Raw genomic sequence first — 23,787 nt, forward strand, 5'->3', positions numbered from 1 at the left:
TCGAGTCCATAACATTCAGACAGAAAGTAAAGAATTCGAATTCATGGAAGAGAACAAGCAAGAATGAACAGTAAAGACCATAGCAGTTTATCACCGTAGCACTACTGCAAAATAATAACAATATCGAGATGGATGGGCTGAAAATGACCCAAGCCATCAACAGCTTCAAGAGAGTTTTATGCCAGGACCTGCTAATGCGACTTCCAAAGAAATTTTGTCCATGTCGTCTGCATATAAAGTTTTAAACTTTGATTCAGTTCAGCATTCGTAATGGGAGAAATGGAATTCCAACGAACCCTCTATCGTGTAAATCATGAACGTAGGGTATTTAATGTTGCACGGTGGAGGAGAAATAAGAAGGATATTTAATGGCCCAAAGGAGGGGCTGAAGGAGGGAAAGGCCTCAATAACACAAACACTTAATGAAGCGTGCCGTTTATTAATTTCGAAATTTATTACCCCCTGTTCTCATTGCTTTATTTTGACTCCCTCCTTTTCTTTCTCGCTATTCTCGCTTCATTCTGACTTCTAATTTCCTTCTCGCCGCTTGTTCCTTTGTTTTATGATATTTTTTTTCTAAAGCAGGTTCGAGTTTTTATTTGTTGCCCAGTGCTTTATCGTACAGAAGTATGAAAGAACTTGTTCCGTAATTCAACGATGCTATTAGAAACGGGAAAGCGAGCGGTAAAAAGTCTTAAATAGTGAAACGTGCAAGTTAACATGCTGTAGAAGTCAATACGGAACAAATTTTGCCAATAATTTGAGCAGGTTTTAAAAAATATTATGGAATGTTGGGGCATAACTTCGTGCTTTGCCTTTCTTGTCTATTATAATTTATCTTACGAATGCAACGAAAAACAAAAATACTTGATTTGTCGAGGATTTTCAATCTTTAGGAGTGTAAGTTGGTATTTAGATGTCTGCAAAGTTAAATTTCGAAACAAAGTGACCAAAAACTGGGTTCTTGTGAGGAATTAGGAGCAGATTTCCGCGGGATGTTTGGGATGTGTGGATACATTACTGGTTATAACATTAAGAAACATTTTGAGAATGTGGAATGTGACACCCTTTGTGGCCAACCACATTGATTTTGATTTGACTTGATTTTCGTTATTTAGCGTCGCTTTTCTGCCGTTTTTGGCTAACCTTGACGGCGAGGATAAATGATGATATGTTGAAGGGACATCCACAAAGAATTCCCATGCCGCGATTCGAATCCGAGACCCCCTGGCGTCGTAGCGCGTTGTGATAATCTAACGGAGGTCGTCACCTAGAACATTGAAAAATAGATTCATGTTATTATCTGCATTACAGTTCTGGCCAGGGCACGGTTGTTGCATTCAAGTTTCATTTCGCATAATCGTTATTTACGATTAAACTATACGACAAAAGGCATAACTTTACCGGTCGAGAACATCACGTCATGCTACAACATCTTACCACTGAAATATATGGAAAGCAGACAATGGAGTTGGGACTGGTAGTTCAGAAAGTGTGTTTATACGTGTAAGCAAGTAAGATCAGAATAATAAGTTTTAACTTTCTTTTGACAGAAATTGCCTGGTGGGCCGAGGTTACAAAGTCAAGGTTTCTGACTTCGGAATGAGCAGGAGCCTCTACTCGGGAGACTACTACAAGGAAGGAGAGGCTGTTCTGCCTATCCGCTGGATGGCCTGGGAAAGCTTGTTGCTGGTAAGTGAATAGAGTAGCATAGGTAATATGGAACATCGGGTAAAACTAGAACTGCTGTTGCACAAGGTATTTTCAAAAAGGCTATTCACATTTCACACTCGAGTGAAGCTGGAGTGAGTTCTTTAAACTGAGACCACTCAGTTGCTAATTATTGAACTAATTGAACCACCTGGTCCTTTCGAGGTCAATAATATAAGATAATAATAATTATCGTATTTGTCTATGGCCATAATGGTTAATCGGAACTGGATCTATAATTTAAAGTGGGATACAAGCCATTGTGCATTGTGCTTCCACCTAGTATCGAATCTGGTTGATTGATTTGATTTATTTTACTTCGCTTCTTGTGCCACTTTTTGGCTAATTTGCGAAGATGGGGATGAGTGATGATATGATGAAATTGATGAATGGACATTCACAAACATCCATGCTAAGGCCAGGATTCGAATCCGGGACCCCGGATGTGCTAACCACTCCGCCATGAGGACCGGCAGTGTATAACCTGGAATCCCTTAATTAGAATGTGACAGCGTTAGCATAAAGCAAAGGTCTACGCTTGATGGGTATTTACTACCCAGCTAATTGGAATTTTAGAGTTCCCCTTGTATTAGTTTTTCTTCAAACCCATTTTTTTTTTGTCAAACGTACAACGCTTCTTTTGAATTTCTTAAACATACTGTTAAGTTTTGACAAAATTTTCTTACGTTTACCTTATTTGAAGTTAATAGGAGTCTAGGTTTATAGTTTGAAAGTAGATCTGAAGCACTGATATATGTACTTTGGGTATCGTATCACGTGATACCAAGATATCAACCTATCAACAATAGTTCATAGATGGTAGTTCAGTCGCGTTAAACGTATTTCCACCTCTATACACCTCATTTAACTCTCGAGAACTTGGGTATAATTCCAGAATCACCTGGTTGATATTCCAGGAGAAGTTCTTCATCATTCATCGCCAGGAAAGTTTCCATCATTGACAAATTCTAACTTAAGACAATACTCCACACATTATATTTTTTTAAAAATTAATATTATTTATTCATCTCTACATAAAAAGATAAAAGACGTTCTCTGTGTGCATAAGCCGATATCTGCCTTAATATAATATCCAGAAATTATATTTTAGAGTTATAAAACTGCATATATGAAAGAGATATAACTTTTCATTTGCTTTCAGGGTAAATTCACGACAAAAAGCGACGTCTGGGCATTCGCTGTGACTCTGTGGGAGATCCTGACATTTGCCAGAGAGCAACCGTTCGAAGATTTTACTGACAACAAGGTCATAGAAAACGTCACCCACTTCTGTCAAGATGACGGAAAACAGGTAAAAAATATTCCAGATATACAACCCTGCCTTTAAATTAAGTTAAGTTATGAGTTATTTAACACCACCTTCTTATTTTCTGGCTGATTATGCTACTCAGTTTAATTGTAAAAACCTCCAAACCCTACATTCTCTATATTGACTTATCAGTTGCAAACCAATCAAGAGTTTGTTTAACAAAGCCAACCAAAAAGTATAATTTCACACATATAATTAATAGAATTCAATAAGAAGACAACTTCGAAACATCTTTAAACTGAATTAAACACATTAAAGGATGATACATTGATTCAAACTCCTGACTGCTTGAGTACTGCTGAATATTAATGACAAAGTTAATTGGACATTATTCATTGTTCAGTAATTTTAACTGTACTTATTCTAACCGTTTCGAGATGGCAGCTCTTCCCAATTCGAAACAAAATTTAAAAATAATTTTCTGGAGTGAACTGACCAGTACAGAAAACAAGAAATTAAATGAAAACTTTCTTGGTATAGACGTGAAGGACCCATTTACTTTTGTAGTTTGAGTATTCTTGTTATGTGTGCTTATGTTTTTAGTTCTTTATGTGTTTTGCAAACTTTTAGCTATTATAATCAATTTATAAAATCTAAGATATGTTTAAGTGGATTAAAATAAAATAGATATATAAATAAAAAATAAATTAATAGGTGCATAAATGCACAGCGTAAGCTGAGAATAATGATAATCCAATAGCATTGAAACTTCTGAGCACTATGCAGGATGAAGTTATTCTTTTCTGTCATAGATCATTATTATTCAGTCACGTATATGGATGTTGTGCAGGTATAACGCAGAAGAAATTGTGAGCACAAGAGCAAATCTTTTGGCTAGATATTTTACAATTAGACGAAGTAAATTAAGTGTCAATACTTTGGATGAACTTTATAAGCTAACATTACTTTTTATCTAGTATAACTATCTAGCCTTCTTAAACCCGAAGGTTTATTGCTGCAGCAAGACAAGTCTTCCACCTGTTACTATCCTGGGCAAGATCAATCCAATCTTTTCCATCCTTACAGATTTCCTTTGGGTCCATCTCAACGCTATCCCTCCATCTTCGTCTTGGCCTTCCTACAGGTCTCTTACCGTCAGGTTTCCCAAAAAGAATCCTGTAAACTCTTCTTTCCTCTCCCATTTGTGCCACATGGTCTGTCCACCTAAGTCTTCTTGATTTAATTATTCTCATAATATCTGAACATGAATACAAATTATGCAGTTCTAAAGCATGTAACTTTCTCCACTCACCTGTCTCCTCATCCCTTTTATCTAGGACAATTTATTCGTCTTCATAGTCTTGAAAATAAACTTCAAGTACCTTTGTTTATTCATGATTGTTTTGGTAATAATTCTAATGCTTATACATACTACCCTAACACTGAGCTGTGCGTTCTTACTGTGAATTAAATCTTGTTATATTTAATTGCAGCTAATTCTTCCTCAACCAATCAACTGCCCAAAGGAGATATATGATCTAATGTGCGAATGTTGGCAGAGGAACGAGACTGATAGGCCTAACTTTAGGGAAATACATCTTTTCTTACAACGTAAAAACCTTGGGTACAAACCTGATGTAGATTGAGAATAGGATACAAGAAAAAACTTTCTAAGTCAGTGTGAGACTTTCACAAATCTTAAGCAAGGAAACAGTGACACAGATTGTAATTTATTCCATGAACAGATAAAAATTCTGCAAGAAGAGAGCGTGTTTAAACTTATCTCGTGTGAGTGTGTGGCACATGAACATCAACATATGCAGTGCCTGTAATGAAAGGCTCATTAGAAAAACTTGAAAAACTACCCAATGTGTCTTTGAAAGAGATTTTTTGCATTATTCCCCACCCCCCTAGTGGTTGCCATACGAATTTTTATCATTTCAATGTGCTGTGTTTTACTCCTAATGCCATTTTCCCCATGTGCTGTTGTATTGTTATCGTTTCAAAACGCTTATGTACTTTCTTTATCTAAAGAAAATATATCTTGATATGGAAACTATCATGATATAAGCAATCGCTGTGCCTTTCTACTCTCCATCTATCCCCAGTATGTATATTTGACAAATAAGAATTGCTGTTAAGATAGTTGTTACTCCTGAAACACATTAAAAAAATAGATTTGTAGATTCCCCCCTTTTCCTCAATTTGTGGTTAAGACTGACGAACTATGGAAAGAAATGCTATGTGGGCATATTAGTGTATGTTGACAAACTGCAGAGGGACATATGTGAAGTAGTGGTCAATTTGATGATATTCATTGCATTTAATTTGATTTAATTTACAATTAAGATTTTCTTCTGTACAATTTTGTTAGTGTAATAATTACACAAAATATTTTCTACATCATAGATTGTGTGACAAAAACACTACCATACAGCAAATAACTATTATATGTACTGAGTACAATCTAAATGAATAATAAAAATTACTATTAGTGTATTTCCAATATTTCTCACTCTCAGTTGTGAATAAATTTCTTTTGATATTTAACCAGACGGTTAAGTTTATATGAAGGATAAATAACTTAATAATTTATTGTGAACCATTAGAATATTGTAATCAGGGAAAATTCAATGAGAATGTTGTTGTAATCAAGTATCATGTACATAATGTTATATATATGGTGCCTAGAATTGAAAATAACTAATAATAATGCACTAATAATAAATATTCATACTAAGTCAGGTTGCACGAGATAACCACGTGCATTTGTTTGTGATGACATAATAATTAGATCACAGGAAGTCATATCAACTTTCTAAAAAATAATAAGAAGTCGAACTAGTACGTTCAATGTAAATAGAACTTTGTATAAATGTACACGTTTAATGAATGTTGATCGTACAAATGTTTAGATACAATGGAAGTGCTTAATACTTATTCAAGTCGCCTTTTCGTTCTTTCTCCTATATATATATGACATATAAATATATACGAGAGTGCAATGACCAATTTTGAAACGAATAGGATGCTAATGCACATATCTTCCTGGTTCTATTTTTGGGTTATATTTTTACATAGATAACTCTACCTTAATAGTGTGATCAAATTCATTATCTTTTCCAATGTAGAAAAGTATTTCTCTGCTGCAGTGTTGTATAAATATTACAAATTCACTCTCAATTTCCTCACCAAGTATGTTATGCTATAAGTCTATGAATTACTCAATTGTTTGAGATCAGTTGAAAAGAGTTTATGAAGCAAATTCATGGTAAATCAACTAGGATCCATGAAAGATGCTAACATTATTGCAATAAGAATCATTTGGGATTTGGTGCAGGAATTCTTGTGTACAACTTGGAAACTATGGTGCTGTATGGTGTTTATACATAATTATTATGGTATAATTTTACTAACTGCATCCTGCAGTCTACAATTTATGGTTAAACAGTAGTGTTACGTTAGCTACAGATAAAATATGCATGATTTTACGATAGTTTCTTCTTAAAACAATACTTGTACTTAAATAGTATAGGTGTTTACAATCTTGGCACTTTTTCCATGTGGAAAATCACTATTATGCTAAATTTAGTTTACCACACTGATTATCATGAGAAAAAAACATTATCTGAAGAGTGCAAAAATGCATGTTATGTACAAAGCAAAAAATATGCAATGAAGAAGTATGGATACATGCATGAGTCATTAAATGATTATTTACAATTAATGTCGATTATCATACCATTTCCATAGCACAGCACCATGGTTATAATTAAAAAAAACATGAGAATTTCTGCTTACATGCAGTGGGTCACTTGCAAATTATGTATTTTCTATGTAGATAAGTATAATCCCTAGTCATACATTGGATCAGATACTCAATAATGATTAAGTGTAATTACTTCCATACCAACACTCAGAACTGCATGAAAAAGAAGCAAATTCATAGGAGATAGCAGGCAATATCAATGATAATTACGAGAGGTAATTAAGAGTGAATGCTAAAGCAAATAATTGACACATGCAATGCATGCTGCTTTTTACACCAGATGTGGTTAATGAGTAAGACAAGGATAAATTTGCTCAAGATTACTGTGTCAAAGGAAATAAGTTGATTTCTTTGGTATGAGTGTGTAACTGGAAGAGTTTGTTTGCCCTACACTAGGGTGTTGAAAATAACGACTGACTTTCTGTTGTTATCGAGATAAGTTAATCCAGCAGTTTATGTAGGAATACTATTTAATAGTGACGCTTTCCATGTGTTGTTAAACCTTGATCTTCATTTTTCATATTTCCACTTTTATACCTAGCTCAAATGTTTTCTTTCCTATTTCCCTTCTGGTTTAAAAGTAAATAAAGCAGTGAAACAATTGTTTGATTCTTCATTTTTAACTCCTGGCCATTAGTTATTCACATATTGCATTGACCAATTAATATTATATTGTTGAATGTTAACGTGGAGTGGGGATTAAAGGCTTCTAGAGTGAGCCACCCTTACTTTTGCTATCTTGAAGCTTAAAAAATAATTTTACATGATGCATATTTCTACTAGAAATCACTTATCCAGGGTAAAGAAGAATGATGATGTCTCAATGAATACTAATCCGTGGACCATATTGTAATTGAACAAGACTTTTAAATAATGCAAATACTACTTTCCTATGACTTACAATCAAACTGGTGGAAATAATAATTAGTTAGGTACACTTTGGCACCTGTGATCTCGCCTAACTCACGAACGAATTGTTATAGAGAACTCGGGCTTGTAGCTTTTTAATCAGTGTAGCACACCCTACAAATTTATGTAAGTTTTGTTAAGAAGAAAGATTGACGTCGTTATAGACGTTTTTCAAGTCTAAATGTGCATAAAAAATAGAATCCAGAACCTTTAATTCCCATTTCTGACACTGGAGTGTCTAGTCGCAGGCCCTGAACTCTCATGTAATGAAACATGGTGTTGAGGATCGAGTTGGTGAAGTCTCATCTGAGACGCCAACGTAGCTGTAAGTACTTCATTACTTACAACAACAATATCCACAGCATAGTTTCAAAATGTTCAATCCTGGTACATTCGATATTAACTTTCAAGTTTGGAAATTTGGAAAATCAACAGAAATTACTTCCTCAACTAAAAAACACTGAGAACGCCTCCCACTAAGTTTTTCCTGACAGTGTTGTTGTTAATCAGTGACGTAAAAAATGTTAGAAGGTATATCATAGGCGCCGACTTTGGGGGGGGGGGGGAGTGCACCTTCTGTCTCTCCCCAAAATTCACGTCGAAGGTCACATTTTATGTATATTTACATATGTAAAGTATTGTTTACGCCGATCTTGTCCCCCAAAATTTACCTTGTCCCCTAAATTTATCTTGGAATGTGTAGTGGAATTTGTTCCCTTCGCCTATTTAAGCTTATTTGTTGGGTATAAAATAAGGATATTATCCTAAAGGGATAAACATCTATAAACTGACTAGGTGAAAACTGGTCACTATCATCCACCTAGCTGCAGTGATGCTGAAATGCTTGAGGTTGGGCACATACATGTAGGAAGTGACCATTAAGATACTGTATAACCGGAATCACAAAATTCATCAAGTTGTAGTTGTGTCAGAATATTTATTTTGAGGGCACTCAGGGAGAAGACGTTTTTGTCTTTGAAAAGTAGCAAGTTTCATTCAAAACTGTCTGTTGGATTGCGAGATATAGATATTTGCAGTTCTTCAGATTAACTTCAATATGGATTTTCACCCAGAAGGTTAACTACCACTGAATTTGTGGGTGGGGGCAATTGTCCCCGCCAAGTTACGCTTTGATCGGTTTAATAACAATACTTTCGAATTTCACAAAACTAGATAAAATTCAAACATCAATAATAACTGTGATTCAAACTGTAATCTGAATAAAACCAACAACTCGTCATGGTTGAAAAGCCTTTGTCAGTCGATAATGGAATTATGAGGATACTCAATGCATCTACACCGGAAACCAAGATTATTTCCGTATTTCAGAAGCTCCAGAATAATTTTGACAGTTGTCATTTACAGGTGCATCACAAAGAAAGAACACTTTGGCGCTGTCGTCGAGTTTTCAAATCTACGCAAGCGACGGGAGAGTGAATCACCTGCTTACATTGTTATCCTGCCTCTGTGTTGCCAAAACGTGCAGCGCTGTTAAAAACTTGTCTTCATCTTTATCCAGTGTAAATAAATGCACGAAGCATATGTTCGTTGCACTTGCATGCAAACTCCGGAACGATATCCACCGATCTACAGACACTAGCAAAGGGAGACAGAGAGAAAGAACAAATGACTGTCCACTTTAGTTCTCTTGTTTGCCGGGTCATTCGCTTTTTGGTAGAGCTGTACTTCACGTACCTAAGAAGCTAAAATAACTTGCACTGCAAAGAAATTGGGCAAGTTACTGTGATGTATTAATCCTTACTCGAAAGGGACGTAACAGTCTACAATTGAGGACTAAAAGTGGAAAACGTTGTAAGTGCCAAAAGCGAAAGTCTTGGGAAATCGCATCGTTCCGCACATCAGCCCGTAAGAACGTGCACACTAGTGACCTCTTTACACGCCCTTTGAACTACTTAGAGGGCTACCAGCCACATTTCATGTTTACCACGTTAAAAAGCATGGCACATTTCACAGTTTAACGTGGAAAACGGTGTTTGAATTATTGTGGCACTTACAGCGTTTATCAATTGTCGACACACACATTTTTTCGGAAAGGGGCGCAGGTAACAGGAATACCACGGCGCCGCGTCAAGAAGTGTGGTACAAACTGAAGATATGTTTTCTTTATTCTTCGAGTTCAAATTGAACACTAGGCGCTAGATGGCAGATGTGTGTTATCTATTGGGAAAGCTATCTTCTAAGGCATGCGCTGCCTCTAGAGAAAGGTTACAGGGTACCTTATTCTCACATTAACTTTATCTTGCCTATAACGGGACAAACGGAGTTAAAACCCAGCACATAGCTTCTGTACCTTAAGATATCATTAATAAACCGCTGTAAAGCCATGTCTAAATACAGTAGACTTGGTTCACTACACCAATGAGCAGCCTCGGGAACCAATTGTTGACAACAATGAACCTCTAAGGTGCGCCAGAGCGCTTATTCGCAGCTCTACCTCCTCCAGATGTTCCTCATCAATATCATCCTTTTCCACGAGAGCCTCTATCTTTGTTCCTTTTCTCTCGTTTTCTGTCCGCCTCAGCACACCACTCCGAAGCATCTCCAAGTCCTCAAGGGGAGGGGGGACGAGCTGATTAACCCCCTCCCTCCCCCTAAAGGACCGCTGATAACAGTTACCTTCACGTTGGAAGACGTGCTCACGCGGTGTCCCTTTCTGCTTATCGTCGTGATGGATTCAGAGAGAATTGCTTCTAACGATATGCTAAAAGGAAATTAAAGATGTGACGATAAGGTGTGTGACGGGGAGGGTGCAGAAGATGAAGAAAAAGAGAACGACTGCAGAAGATGATGCTGCAAATCAAAATATATATGTCCACGAGCGGGAGGTTTTGAGGTGGTGATATTGTGGCTGTAGGGATAAAATGACAATGAGACATGGCTTCGATGAAAGTGATGGAATCCGAAAAAGTGCCTGGCGACGCTGTTTCATTGACATAAAGGTTATTTCCCTGACTTTTATTCCTGTAATGGGTTTTCAAGAACCCATTCCATAATGGTTCACAGGCTTCCAGATGTACAGAAAGATTTGGGGTTGTTTTTTGTCACGTGTACTCTTGAAATAACAAAATACATTAAATAAATCCTTAGAAATGATACTTATTTGAAAAAATAACTACCAAAATACAGTAGTGAGTTGGAATTAAAACTAATAAAAAAAGTGTCAAAATTGCGTTCGACTGATCACGTGCAGCCCACGAAAGCCTAATGAAGCTTCTTGAAGCTCCTTTAAATCGTAGCGATCTAGCCTGTAGAACTGGGGGTCGAACCAATGGGGAAGTAACCCATCCCCTAAATTGTGCCACTCTAGTGTAAGGACAGCCAGGTAAGACGTAACTGATCCAGCTTAAATAAATAACATTACAGATGTTTTCATCCCAACCCTTCTGACTGAGAATGGCAGATAGATGGATAGTGATAACTCGCCCTGTTCGATATCGCGCACACCTTCTCTCTTCACCTGGTAGCGATCAATCCTCAAAAAGCCCCTTGCCTATAGATTCTCCTGGCTTTGTTGGTTTTGCCTGAACTTCACTCATCTCTCCTCCAGGTAAGCGGTCTAGCAGTTTCCTGTTAAAAAAATATTTCTCGGCAAAATCTGGTCTGGGCAAGTTTGAACAAGTATATGCAAGATTATGCACGCTATCGAGCAGGGATGTTACGAAATGTACAGTCACCGGCAATAAAAAATGTTGCCTAAATCTACGGCGAGAAATGGAGCGAATTTTTAATGGCACCACAGCCGTAGAGTTAGTCAACACACACAACTCCTTGCAGGGAAGCGAGCATTCAGGATCTAGGTGTCCTATTTTTTATTGCCGGTGACTGTACATAGGAGTACATGTAGGACATGAATGGCTGAATGGGTTAAATAAAACTTTTGAGTGCGCCGGCACGTATGGTCATCATGCAGTTTTCAAAGTATACGACGAAAACAAAAAAGGGTTGTAAAAGGTCCCTTGAGAAAGGTTGAAAGTGCAAGGTTGTAAATAGATCTGCATAGGACAATCACAACACATTAAAAACTTAAGGTTTGTCTAAACATCTTCTCAGAAAGAATGTAAGAACCTCTATCCTCATAAAGCCAAAAAATGTGTTCAAACGCTGTCATCATCACCAATCATGAATGATAAATAGTTAGGAACGAATATCATTATTTCTAACTGAATCAGCTTAAAATCGACAATTTTGACATACAATTATAAAATAAAATAATAAGTTAAACTACATGGCTCAACAGCATTCTAAGGACCAGCAGTTTTGTCATTATAGGGAACGGATTTTAAGGTACAGGACCTTTGTGCTGCGTTTAACAGATTTCCAAAAAATATAGCTGTTTTCTTATCGCTCATTTGAGATATGTATTTTAGGACATGAAATCAAGTAAGTTGGACACACTTTGTTGTATCTTTTCATGAGATTAGCAAATTTATCCCCTTTTTACCCCATCTTTGATGCATCAGCTCCTCTTTCCTTCCTCTTTTTTCACGTTTTGTTAAAAAAATGAACAGAAACATAAATGATGTTCACTCTTCTTGAGCAGCTACATAAAATCCTATAGCTTCACTTTGTAGAGCAGAACGAGAGCTACAAAATGGTATAATATAATAATTACAGCTACAATAGTTCTCAAGATAATGTAGCAAAACCCGCGAGAGAAAACACGAACTTCAACAAAACCTATTCGGCAGAACCACAGTTCTCTACGCGGTCCGCGCGCATTATATAACCACAGTTCTCTATGCGGTCCGCGCTCATTACATACAGAAGGCGCAGAAAAAGAGAGCGTTGAATAAAGGCATTTTACCAGAACCTTTTTTTTGCACCTTTTTGAAAACATTTTCAGAACCTTTCTTTAGGTTTTCCGACCATAATTTTGTACCTTAAAATCCTTTCCCTAGTAGGAGTCAAGTGAAGGCTACAGGGGGAAAAGGAGGCAAGTCAGTTTTCCATAATTGTACACAATAGCAAATTTAAAGTTTGAGACCAAATAATCGTTAATCTTATTGATGTATGTTCTTCATTACATGTATTATGAAGCAAGCGTATATTTCTTTGTATGAAAATGAAATATGAAAGAAATTGAAACAAGAAGAGTACAAAAGTTATGACAAAAACTTTCTTAATGTAACAGTTTCCATCATTATGAAGTGGTGCACAAATTCACTTGTTCAGGTTTAGGCAGTGCTGTCCTTAATGTTTCTGCCCCTTAGGTCCATGTGGCAGGTTTGTGTAGTAAACCTGAGCCTCTATTGTTCAGAACACTTTCAATTCCTGAATATCTTTGAACTTTTCGTCTGATATTTGTAGAAGTCCCTCATAAAGTCTAGCAGGGTGTAGAAATTCGTTACATTCCAGATGAGGTGCAAGGCTTCTGTTTTTTTTCTTCCCGCGCACGATTGTGGAAATCCATTCTGCATTGTAGTGTTTCAGATGCATCATCAGACGGTGAAGTTACTTTCGTAAAATTACTTCCCCCCCATTCCCCCTGTATTCAACTGCCTTACCTCCTTCTTCCCCTGCAGGCGAAATCTTCAAGATTAAATTGCTCAGTGACTAACCTCCCAATTTTTCTGACATTTAGTCCACATAAACTACATCATTGAAGCTACATGAATCTGCTGTTAACTCATTTTCGGCAATTTACTGACTTGCCTAATTTTTCCCCTGTAGTCTTCAAGTGGTCAACGCATCCAGTCCCATCGTCGCTGTTTTTTCTGGCTTTCAAGACCGGAGCTTCTTTTCAAGTAGCTCCCCAATTGTCATCACGATGATGGGTCAACACCGAAAGTATGGGGTTGTCTAACCTGGTACATGTCACACTAAAAGCGAGAAATACTGGAGAAGAGCATCGTTATTTATTTCGGCAATATTTTCTGGTTAAGTTTATTTTCTGTATTATACAGGGCGATTCTTATAGAACCGGCCAGACAAAATGAGCTGTAATATGAAATATACCATACAGATATTAACGTAATTTATACATGAAGTACCTTTGATAGTGTGCCGTTGATGGTTCATTTTGAGCAGAACAGGTGTTTGAAAGTGTCCGCGTTTGCATAATCGCTGTGACTCTCCGCAGTATTTCTCCGGTGATGTTATCGATTTCAGCCGAAATGCTGTCCTTTAAAGTTTGTAACGTACGCGGTTTGCATACACCCTGTCCTTCAGTAAACCCCATAAAAAAAAATAGGGCTGGTAGGGTTGGGGGATCTTGGGGGGCCTGACACCTGGACACTGCAAACACGTCACGGATTATTATGTCGTAATTGTGAGATTTTATATGCATCACCTGCAGCATTATTAGCAAATTCATCAGGCCAGTTCCATAAGAATCACCCTGTATATCTATGATCTTGTCATCTGCTGCTATTTCAATCTCTAGAATGATTCTATTCTCAAATTTAGAGATTAAGTGAGGACAATATATTTATTCTTTAAATGACCTTAGAATAGGAGAATGTATTAACGAGGAACATGACAATCTTCTCTCCGTCCACTTATTCCAGCCCACTAACTACATTTCACAGGTCAGTCCCTCCCCCGCAACCTTTCTCCTCTCGCATAGCCTCTGCAGAATACGTGACGTCCGGGTGGCCGTACAATCAGGCGAAATTGACCTTTAGAGAGTCATCTGGCGTCGATCAGTGAAAGCTTCTACGTGGCGGCACCGTCTCGGGCAATTTTGCGTGGAATTGTCCCTGGTCACCTGACATCCGAAGGGCCGAAAGAAATTCGGAGCGAAGGAAAGAATTCGAGGAAAGGGCCAGGTGGGACGTAATCGTCCTTGTGTATTGGGTTATTTTCGTGTCATCTTGTTCTGTCCCACGCGACGCTTCTCTTCTTTTCGTTTTCTGGAAATGAAGAAATTCGTTGTTGGACCAAAACGGGAAATGGTCTTCTTTGTCTCTGAAGAAAAACTCTGTTCTTATCATTATTGTCGGCTTTCTTATATTGTGCAAAGAGTTTTCATTTATTTGAGGATAGCGATAGATAGAGAGGCAGAGAAAAAAGAGAGTGAGAGGAAGATAGGAGGCGAAAGAGACGAGAAACAGGGTGAGAGGGAAAGTTTGGAGGTAGAAAGAGGGGAGAGAGAAAGAGATGAAAGAGAGAGAGAGAGAAAGAGAGAGAGGGAGACAGTTAGGAGGTAAAGAAAGTTAGAGAGAGAGGGAGACAGTTAGGAGGTAAAGAAAGTTAGAGAGAGAGAGAGAGATAGAGAGAGAGATTCGGGAAAGAAAAAGAGAGGGACAGGAGACAAAGGGAGAAAAGGAAAGACGGGAGAGAATGAGAGAGGAAGGAGAAAGAGAATGATAGAGTAAGAAGAGAGAGAGAGGAGAGAGAATGTGTGTGTGAGACATATAGGAGAAAGAGAGAGGGGGAAAGGGTCAGAGAAGAGAGAGACGGAGTGATAAGAATGTGAGTGATTATATGTATATACAGGGAAGAAACATACCGATTTTTTTTTTTTTCATATTTTCTCTCCTCGTCTCCTTCTCTTATCTGTAGGACCTCCACGATGACGAAGTGGTAACGTGGTTGCCTTGTAATCAAAGTGTTCGATACCCGGTGGATGCACATAGTGGTTCGGCTACAGCCTGGAAAGTAACGACATGAGGCCATGGAGAACATTAACAAAATAATCAAGTGTTTATTGTTGACGCAAAAGACAAGAGGGGTGAGCAGTCAGCGTTTTACAGAAAAAGGAAGGTAGAAATTCCAGGCTTCCTTTAAGTCAGGTAAAGAATATTATAAGTTATCATAAGTGGTAAGTAAATATAATTAGTTTCCGGCTATTTAATTTTTCAAGGTTAAACTTGAGCACGCAAACTAAAATTACCTATTATTCATAAACTGTGGAATATTTATTAACATCTCAGCTTAATGATGTTATTATTAGTAATGTCATTTCTTCGCAAGGAAGTATTTAACCCTGGAGAACGCACGTGGCGGGGATTTGACCGCAATTTTATATATTTGCTTGCCTCTTGACACATACGTGTTGGTTTGGTTCTTTCGGCCCACCTTATCTATGTTGGACATGTGGGGAACCCGCTGGGCAGCCAACAATTTTAACATGACCTTCTACCATTTAAAAGGTACAGTTCAGTTTCATCTGTGGTGCTTTTGACCGCGCGCGCTTTCTCGTGATATATTAGATGATACGTTCTTGTAATTAGACGCGTCGTATTATTATACTACTCGTATTAATATTAACTTAATAATACTCAGCGGTGAACGATGAGACTCGGTGAAGTACACAGACTCCTCTCAGGTACAGGGATAGTGTTAGGCAAAGACAATATTCACAGCACAGAGAAATAAAACCACATTGCTGCAGTAGATAAACTAAAAGGTTTTATTCTTTATTTATGGCAATTATAATGCAAATATACTTGAGACGAAGGCGAGAATTTCGCTTTGTCGATGAATTGACTCTACTAAAAACGCATAAACTCAATGCATGGCTATCGGCGTACCTATGATCACATAGGCCTAGCTTGCGCCCCGAACTACCACACCAAGAGATATGCAATGCTAACTGAGCCAATATTTGCTCTTTAGCCTTTTATTTCCAAATTAATACTTAGGCTAGCTTTATTATTTAACGTAGAATGGTTGCAGTATTGTGCATATCATCAATGCATGGCTATCGGCGTACCTATGATCACATAGGCCTAGCTTGCGCCCCGAACTACCATACCAAGATGTATGCACAACACCGAGGAGTTCTTTTTAATTTTAAAAGCTTCGTCGATCCGTGGCGAAAAAGCAGAGGGGGCCACTCCGCAACTTGCACGTTATTGGCTAGAGCTTGTGACGTCACCAAGCGGACACGAGCGGAATAAAGCTATGCGGAGAATGTAGCAGATGGCCCATGAAAAGCTGCGTTTTCATTCATCTTTTGATATTATACACCAAAGCTGTTAATTTAATTTGACAACAAGAGATGAAATACGCGATAGAAGAATACATTTATTCCGAAACAATGCATAGTTTCTTTTTCAGACATTATTTGCGTGATATCTTGTCCATGTAGGCTGTAGTTTACTGCTAGCTTTTCTTTCCAGCTAACCTATTGCATTTATTTTAAATGTCTAATTCTAAGGAAAGTTCTTGTCCGGGCATATTCTCATATGACTTTTTACTGAATGTCCTGGAATTTCCCTTTAATATTTTTACGTTAATTTTCAGATTCTCCAGTTGATCGCCACGATGAGGATAAATTTGTTTTTGTTATTTAGCGTCTTCTTCCACTTTTGGCTAATCGCGACGAACAGGATGAGTGGTGATTAGTTTAAATTGATGAAGGGCAGCAGGCACGTATCCAAGGGGGCTTAGGGGGCTCGAGCACACCGCCGAAAGTTTTCAGTTTACACTAGATAAAATGAGGTTTTTTGTTTCTTGTGGTGTGAAATAAAATAATGTGACGATAATTTAAGGAGATAAATAATTATTGAGTCAAGCACGTATCCAAGGTGGGAATCAGGGGGCTCCAGCTCCCCCTTCAGGAATTTTTCAGTTTACGCTACATAAAATTGGGTTCATGGCTTCTTGAATAATGTGATGATAATTCGAGAGAAATAATTATCGAGACAAGACACTGAATGTTCTATAACCCTGTTATTGTTAATAGCGCATATCCAAGGTGGAATCAGGGCGCTGGAGCCCCCCTTAAAGTTTTTCAGTTTACACTAGATAAAATTAGGTTTTTGTTTTCTTGAATAATGTGCCGATAATATAAGGAGATAAATACTTACCAAGGTAACACGGAATATGTTCTATAAGCCTGTTGTTGATAATATTGCATTAAAACTTTTCTTGCGCTTTCGGTGTTGTCGCAGCACTATGCAAAGACTTGTCAGCATTTGGAAGCTGCAAACGTAGCGCCACACGTAGGGCGATTCATTGCAATTTTTTAATCTCTGGAAAGCGCGAGAGGGAACGTTCTTGAATAAGAGAAGGAGTCGAACTACTGGCAATATTAACGAATCCTTTTATCTGCGGAACGTTCTAGAATATAATGAGGTTAAAATGTAAGTGTGACAGTTCATACAGTCGATTAGTGATCAGTCAGTGTCCATTGGTGGCTTTATAAGATCTAGTGATTCGAAAATGAAAAGGACTAAATACCGTAAAGTAACGAAGTCTACTACTAGTTCCAGTTCGGGTCCGAAGCTGAAGACATTGACGACAGCGGAACTTCCGGAGCATCAGTGTAGTGCTAGTTCGGTTCGAGGGACGAAGAGAGAAAAGGTCTCTCTCTAAAGTGAATATTTCAGCAATACCGGGTATTGTAGCAGTTTATTAAAAAGAAAAGAAAACAGTGACGTACGGTAACGTCAACACTTGGGGTAGAAATCAGTGGCGTGCACAAGGAGGTTGGTGTGGGTCATAATTTCCCCTCCCCCTTTAGGGCCCAGTACTATACCTAAAAATATCAAATATTATGAATGCCAACAAGCAGATGCACTGAAAGAGGATATATAAACATTTTTCGTCAGAGGCGCAACCACGAATTTTTGTTTGGGGGCAAGTACCAGGATAAACGTACCAATAATAAAAACAAAAACATTAATAATGGCATATATATATATATATATATATATATATATATATATAACAAGAACAATATTGGCATTATTATTATTATTATTTCTACTACTACTAGTGCAGGCACGAACTTGAAAAATATAGCGGATCATGCTGCCATCTGTCCGCTTACTAGCTGCCTGTCTTTGTCCGCTGTGGCAGTTGGCGCGCGTCTGTAACAAGTGATTGTTGTAAGCAAGTTGGTGGAGACGGTGCAGGAAAAGTACCCATTGTAAGTTTTGTTCGACGTTTGGTAAGGTTGCATTGTAGAATGTAGGGGTTTAAGTGCTCTACAATTTAACGTGTGATAAGGTAGGGTGTGTTTTTGCGATGTGCCAGTATTTGATATGACTAACCCTATTTGTTATTATTCAAATGGACATATGTCGAGAATATGCAAATCAGGGCATTACGGATAGGCCAAAACGAGGCAAAACGGATCTCCCACTTTCAGTACGTTTTACGTACTTTTACTTAACAGTATCTCTTTTAACACGACGCTTTCAATTTCCAGATAGTTCGCGATTATCAAAAGAAGTCCACCAGAAATTAGTGGTCTGTAGTAGGAATGTGTGAAGCTGTGCGTTTGGTGACATCCGGAGAAAAGACTATTCGGCAAGCTGCGGAACTTTGTGGTGTGCCATATACTTCATTGCAACGAAGAACATCTGGTGGATCAGATGACGTTGGTCGTCCTGGTGTAAAGCAAGTGTTTAGTGATGAGTTTGAGCAGGCTCTTTCTTCGAGATTGTGTGATTTAGCTCGAAGAGGATTCGGGCTAACACCCAAAGCTGTGCGAAGATCCGTTTTCAAGTTTGCAGAGAAAGAGAACATACCGCATCCCTTTAATAAGGAAAAAGGACTAGTCAGGGCGTACGAACAAATGTCATGTCGAATGTAGACATGATTGCTAGCAATTCTTGTAGTTTTTGTAACATTTCATATGATGATCCAAGATGTGCACAGATGGGAGATTGGATTCAATGTCAGTCCTGTCGTAAATGGTATCATGAGCGTTGCGTAAATGCTGTCGGAAGAAAACAATTTGTGTGCGGTATATGTCAGATCCCAAAACTGTAATACAGTATACGGTACTTGTTTTTATGTTTTTTATGTTTTTAATCTTATGTTATATACATAAAATTAAACTGATCCATATTGCCCCGTTAGTGATCCGTTTTACCCCTGCTATCAGGGCAATACGGATCAATTGCAGTGTCTCAAAATATATTTTTTCTGAATTGTATTTTCAACTTCTGGTTCTTTCAATGCTATGCAGATGTAGTAGAAACTATAATTAATTTTTTGGTAGAGTTTTGTGTTGCTAGCATAATTCCTTAGCCAATAAAAACTGTTGTAAAGAAAAATTGATCCGTAATGCCCTGGTCTACCATATTTGGACCAAACTATTTGAAATATTTTTCAACACCAGCAACTTTACATTAGCTAATAATGGAAAACAAGCACACAAACTGTATTTTTGAATAGCAGAAAATGCGAAAATGCATGCCGAAGATATTTTTTGTACATATAACATGTATAACTTTCATGTACAAACACATATGCAACATGGAGCAACATAAAATAAGAAAATACATATGCAAGATGCTAAAACTAAATTATGTACGTATTCAAAGTTTATTCAATACATATATACAAAACATATTATTTAAATACATTACATTACAGAAAACAATTACATTGCGAGCGAAGCGAGAAAGATAATTTTTAGATCCAATTTTTGCAATTGAAAATAATATTGATTTAATAGGGAGCAAATAATATCACATGGGGTAAAGGCATTCTCTCTTTCACAACTTGTTTTTTAAAATTTAGATCATTTGGCGCCCATGGCCGACTCCCTCCGCCCTTTACCTACGGCTCAACTTGACGAGACTGAGAAAAGCAGGCATTGCAAGCGAAGCGAGCAAGAAAATGTTACGAAATGTATTTTTATTTTTATAAAATTTGAAATAGAAGGGGAAATTGCTCCTCTGTGCCCCCTGCAGGTTCCCTTGGCCATCAATGTTTGCCCCTCCTAGAATTGACTTCCGTCGAAGGTTGAGGCAATGCCCTCCCCCCATGTGGTGGCACCTCTGAGTAAGTCCGAAATTTGGAGGAACAAATTGAATCAATCCTGCTGCAGCAACTTGTTTTTTGGGAAGCGATGGTTACTTAATTCCAGGCAATTATCTTCTATTATTATTGCACGTGGCAAAAGCACAAACAGCGCAATTTGTACTCATTCTACCGGCATTCAAGAAAAGATGTGTATAAGTAAAAAATCGACCCATTTATTTCAAGCTTCCGTATACGCTAACGAAACAAGTTCCATTCTGTCCTCTTAATGACGTCATAGCGCGCACATGATTATGGGAAATAATCTCGGAACCTCGGGAATGGCCTACCTTATAAAGGTACCTTGGCGAAAAAGTGTGATATTTCTTACGCGATCACAACGCGATATCCTCGCTTTTATACTATTTTCGAGAACACAGATTCAAGTACAGATGAATCACTCACTATCTACAAAAGGATACTATCAACAAAACTGACATCTACACATGTATAGAAATACAAATTCACATAGTGCACTCTCGCAAACATGAAGATACATTAAACTACTCATAGTAGAGCATAAAATACAATAAATATTAAACAAAAGATATACATTACAAACAGGGTGCAATATTACATATAATAACACAACATTTAAGTGCCCTTTCATAAAAGTATATTATATCAGTAACATATTTTAAAGTTGTGACGTCACATAAAAATATGGATCATATCATAGATTTAACAATAGATCTTTATTGGCTTTTCCTGTGTTTTATGAGCCCAGAAGAAGAAGATCGAATTCATAGGCTTCTTGAAAGCGACGAGGACCAGGAACAATATGATAAAGAGCTTTGAAGGCAATTTTAAAGATTAAGACGACACCTTCTTTGAAAATCAGAAAAAGATAGAAAATGCACCCACTGTTCACTCTACGTTTGCCGTGAACACATATTTTTTTTTTGATGTGTGAACTGTGCAAATGGAAATCTTGATGGCGATGAAGTGGATGTGGAGCAAAAAGATGAGACAGAAAAATTTAAAAAAGAACAAAATAACGAGTATTAAGCGTAGAAAATATACTACAATTGTAAATACCTTATAGTATCACAATTTTGTTCTCTCTACAACCCTTGCATCAAACTTATGTAAAATTATGTTTGTTTCATAATTACATTGTATTCTTACAATAAAAATGAACCAGAACAATTTCTTATTAAACTTTTTTCTTTGCATATTATATTCTTACAAAAATAGAGAACAAAACATTTTCTTTAAAACGTGTATTAAACTATTGAAAACTCTAAATAGTTTTATTCATTGTATTAAAAATCTTTAAAAATATACAAGGAAAGAAGAAAACAATAAAATACAAGAAAACTAATTTTGAAATATGATGAAACAAACCCAATAGACCTGAAAATTCAAGCGTGGTCATTTTGACTGATGTAAGAAGTCGCCGCGCACGTTCTCTCGGGTTAAGGAGGGTCCAGGGGGTCCGGACCCCCTACCAGGAAAACTTACCAAGTACTAAAATTAAGTTATGAAAATATACTTGATTATCATTTTTGTGTAATCGATGGCTATAATTTCCTCTGAACTTATTTATTGATTTGCTTCATTTTACTTCGCTTTTGTGCCACTTTTGGCTGATTTGCGAAGATGGAGATGAGTGATGATATGATGAAATTGCTGAATGGACACTCACAAACATCCATGTCCAGGCCGGGATTCGAACCCGGGACCTCTGGCATCGTAGCCCGATGAAGGACAGTTCCAAAGATTTATGCTTGCACACTACTATTTACGATAATATGCATACAATATTAATCAGGAACTTTAGTTCAACTGGATCTAAAAGTATTTTGTTGTTATTCAATAAATATCCAATTCATCTTTTTTTTATGTTAATTCTTTGCGAGGGCACTTAGTTATACTATCTTAACTACAGGTAAGTGATAATGAATACGGCTGTTACATCTCAATTCTTTTTCGGTCTTTTTTCCTGTTCATCAAATTATATAATGTTAATTAGTTGATGTATTTTCAATAGTAAGCTATTATTCTAATTCAATATAATTATAATACAATTAATTTAAACAATTATTATTATTATTGTCCCGTATTGTGGCCGTGAGGTCCAAGGCGCGAGTCTCCTGGGAAGTCTAAAAATTTTCTCCTGAGACATTGGACTGTGTATAGGATCGGTGGCCACCCACCGTCATCAGGAAATTGGGGAGCTACGAATGAGTAGCGTAACCCGGTTACAAAAACCTACGACGATGACTGTGGGTTCGTTGTGCTGACCACACGTCACCCCGTAACTGAATGGATGATCTCCCACCACGGGTGAGTGAGTGAGTGAGTAGAATTAGGTGGGGGTGAGGTCGGTTTGTCGGTAGGTAGGCCCGTGCCCCCAATGGGCTGTTGCGCTATTGTTGTTATTATTATTATCAGGGAACGGATTCATATGTAATAGAAACGTGCTAAATATGTAAATAGGTACATATTTAGTTATTTTCACCTAAATATGGAGTTAAATATGGACTTAAAATTGCAATAATTTTCCTTTTAATACTATAAGACACTACACGAGCTACATAAAATATAGTACATTAATTGACACTAATTGTAAAACAACAAAAAATGTGCCTCCAATATGTGTTTCCAAAACAATGAATAAGAAAATTTGGTGTAAGTGTTTGAACGTGAATTTCCTTCTGTCGTCTCTTGAGATGGATTCATATTGACTAAAACTGTGTTCAATATCGCAATAAGTAATGGGAGTGTATTTCAAATTTGTCACTTATTCGCAGGAAATTCATCCAACTCGTTTGGTCACACAGGGACATGTAGCCAAAATCTAATATGTATGTAAAAATATGGAAAATAAAAATCTTAATTTTTGGAGACTAGATGCCATGATGCGCAAAGATAATACAAAATATAACTGATTTCAGCTTCATACATAAATATGTATTTACATATAAATCCGTTCCTTGATTATTATATTATTATTATTATTCCTACGACAGTTGCTTTGGACTCTCTCCACCGAAATATATTTCTAGATACGTGCCTGTCCCTTTAATATATTATTTGAGAATGTTAACTCAAATTGAATATAGCTATATCTTTATTGTATGTAACATGGTAGTGGTACCAGAGCAATATCTTTATTTGCCTGATAGATTTATAGAAGCTGGCAACCCTATATATACACCCACACATACAACAAGCCAGTCTAAAAATGGAACAAATTTAAATCGTATTATTAAGAGTTAAGAGAAACGGAACAAAGACGGGATACAGTTCCTTGGCAACCTTTCCAACAACGATGGCATCTCAACCCTTTCTTCCGTCCGTAATCAATTAGGCAGCGCAATTCCGTTATTACTCAAATGAAATTATAACTTTTCCGAAGTTGGAACGCCAAGACACGATCTTATCTGGATGTTCCTTT

At 37.2% G+C, this 23,787-nt stretch overlaps 1 protein-coding gene across 3 annotated transcripts in view; it reads left to right on the forward strand.

Moving 5' to 3' along the window:
• Positions 1-7,345, forward strand: part of Ddr (discoidin domain-containing receptor 2) — a 507,427-nt gene extending 500,082 nt beyond the window's left edge. For all 3 annotated transcript variants that reach the window (XM_083110009.1, XM_083110008.1, XM_083110010.1), the window contains 3 exons: positions 1,554-1,692; positions 2,873-3,022; positions 4,474-7,345. In XM_083110009.1, the coding sequence (XP_082966135.1) occupies positions 1,554-1,692; positions 2,873-3,022; positions 4,474-4,626 (442 nt within the window). In that variant the 3' untranslated portion in view covers positions 4,627-7,345. The remainder of the gene's footprint in view (positions 1-1,553; positions 1,693-2,872; positions 3,023-4,473) is intronic.
• The last annotated feature ends 16,442 nt before the right edge of the window (positions 7,346-23,787 follow it).

The sequence above is a fragment of the Lepisma saccharinum genome, chromosome 23 (genome assembly GCF_977018435.1).
Source record: "Lepisma saccharinum chromosome 23, izLepSacc3.1, whole genome shotgun sequence".
NCBI classification, from domain to species: Eukaryota; Metazoa; Arthropoda; class Insecta; order Zygentoma; family Lepismatidae; genus Lepisma; species Lepisma saccharinum.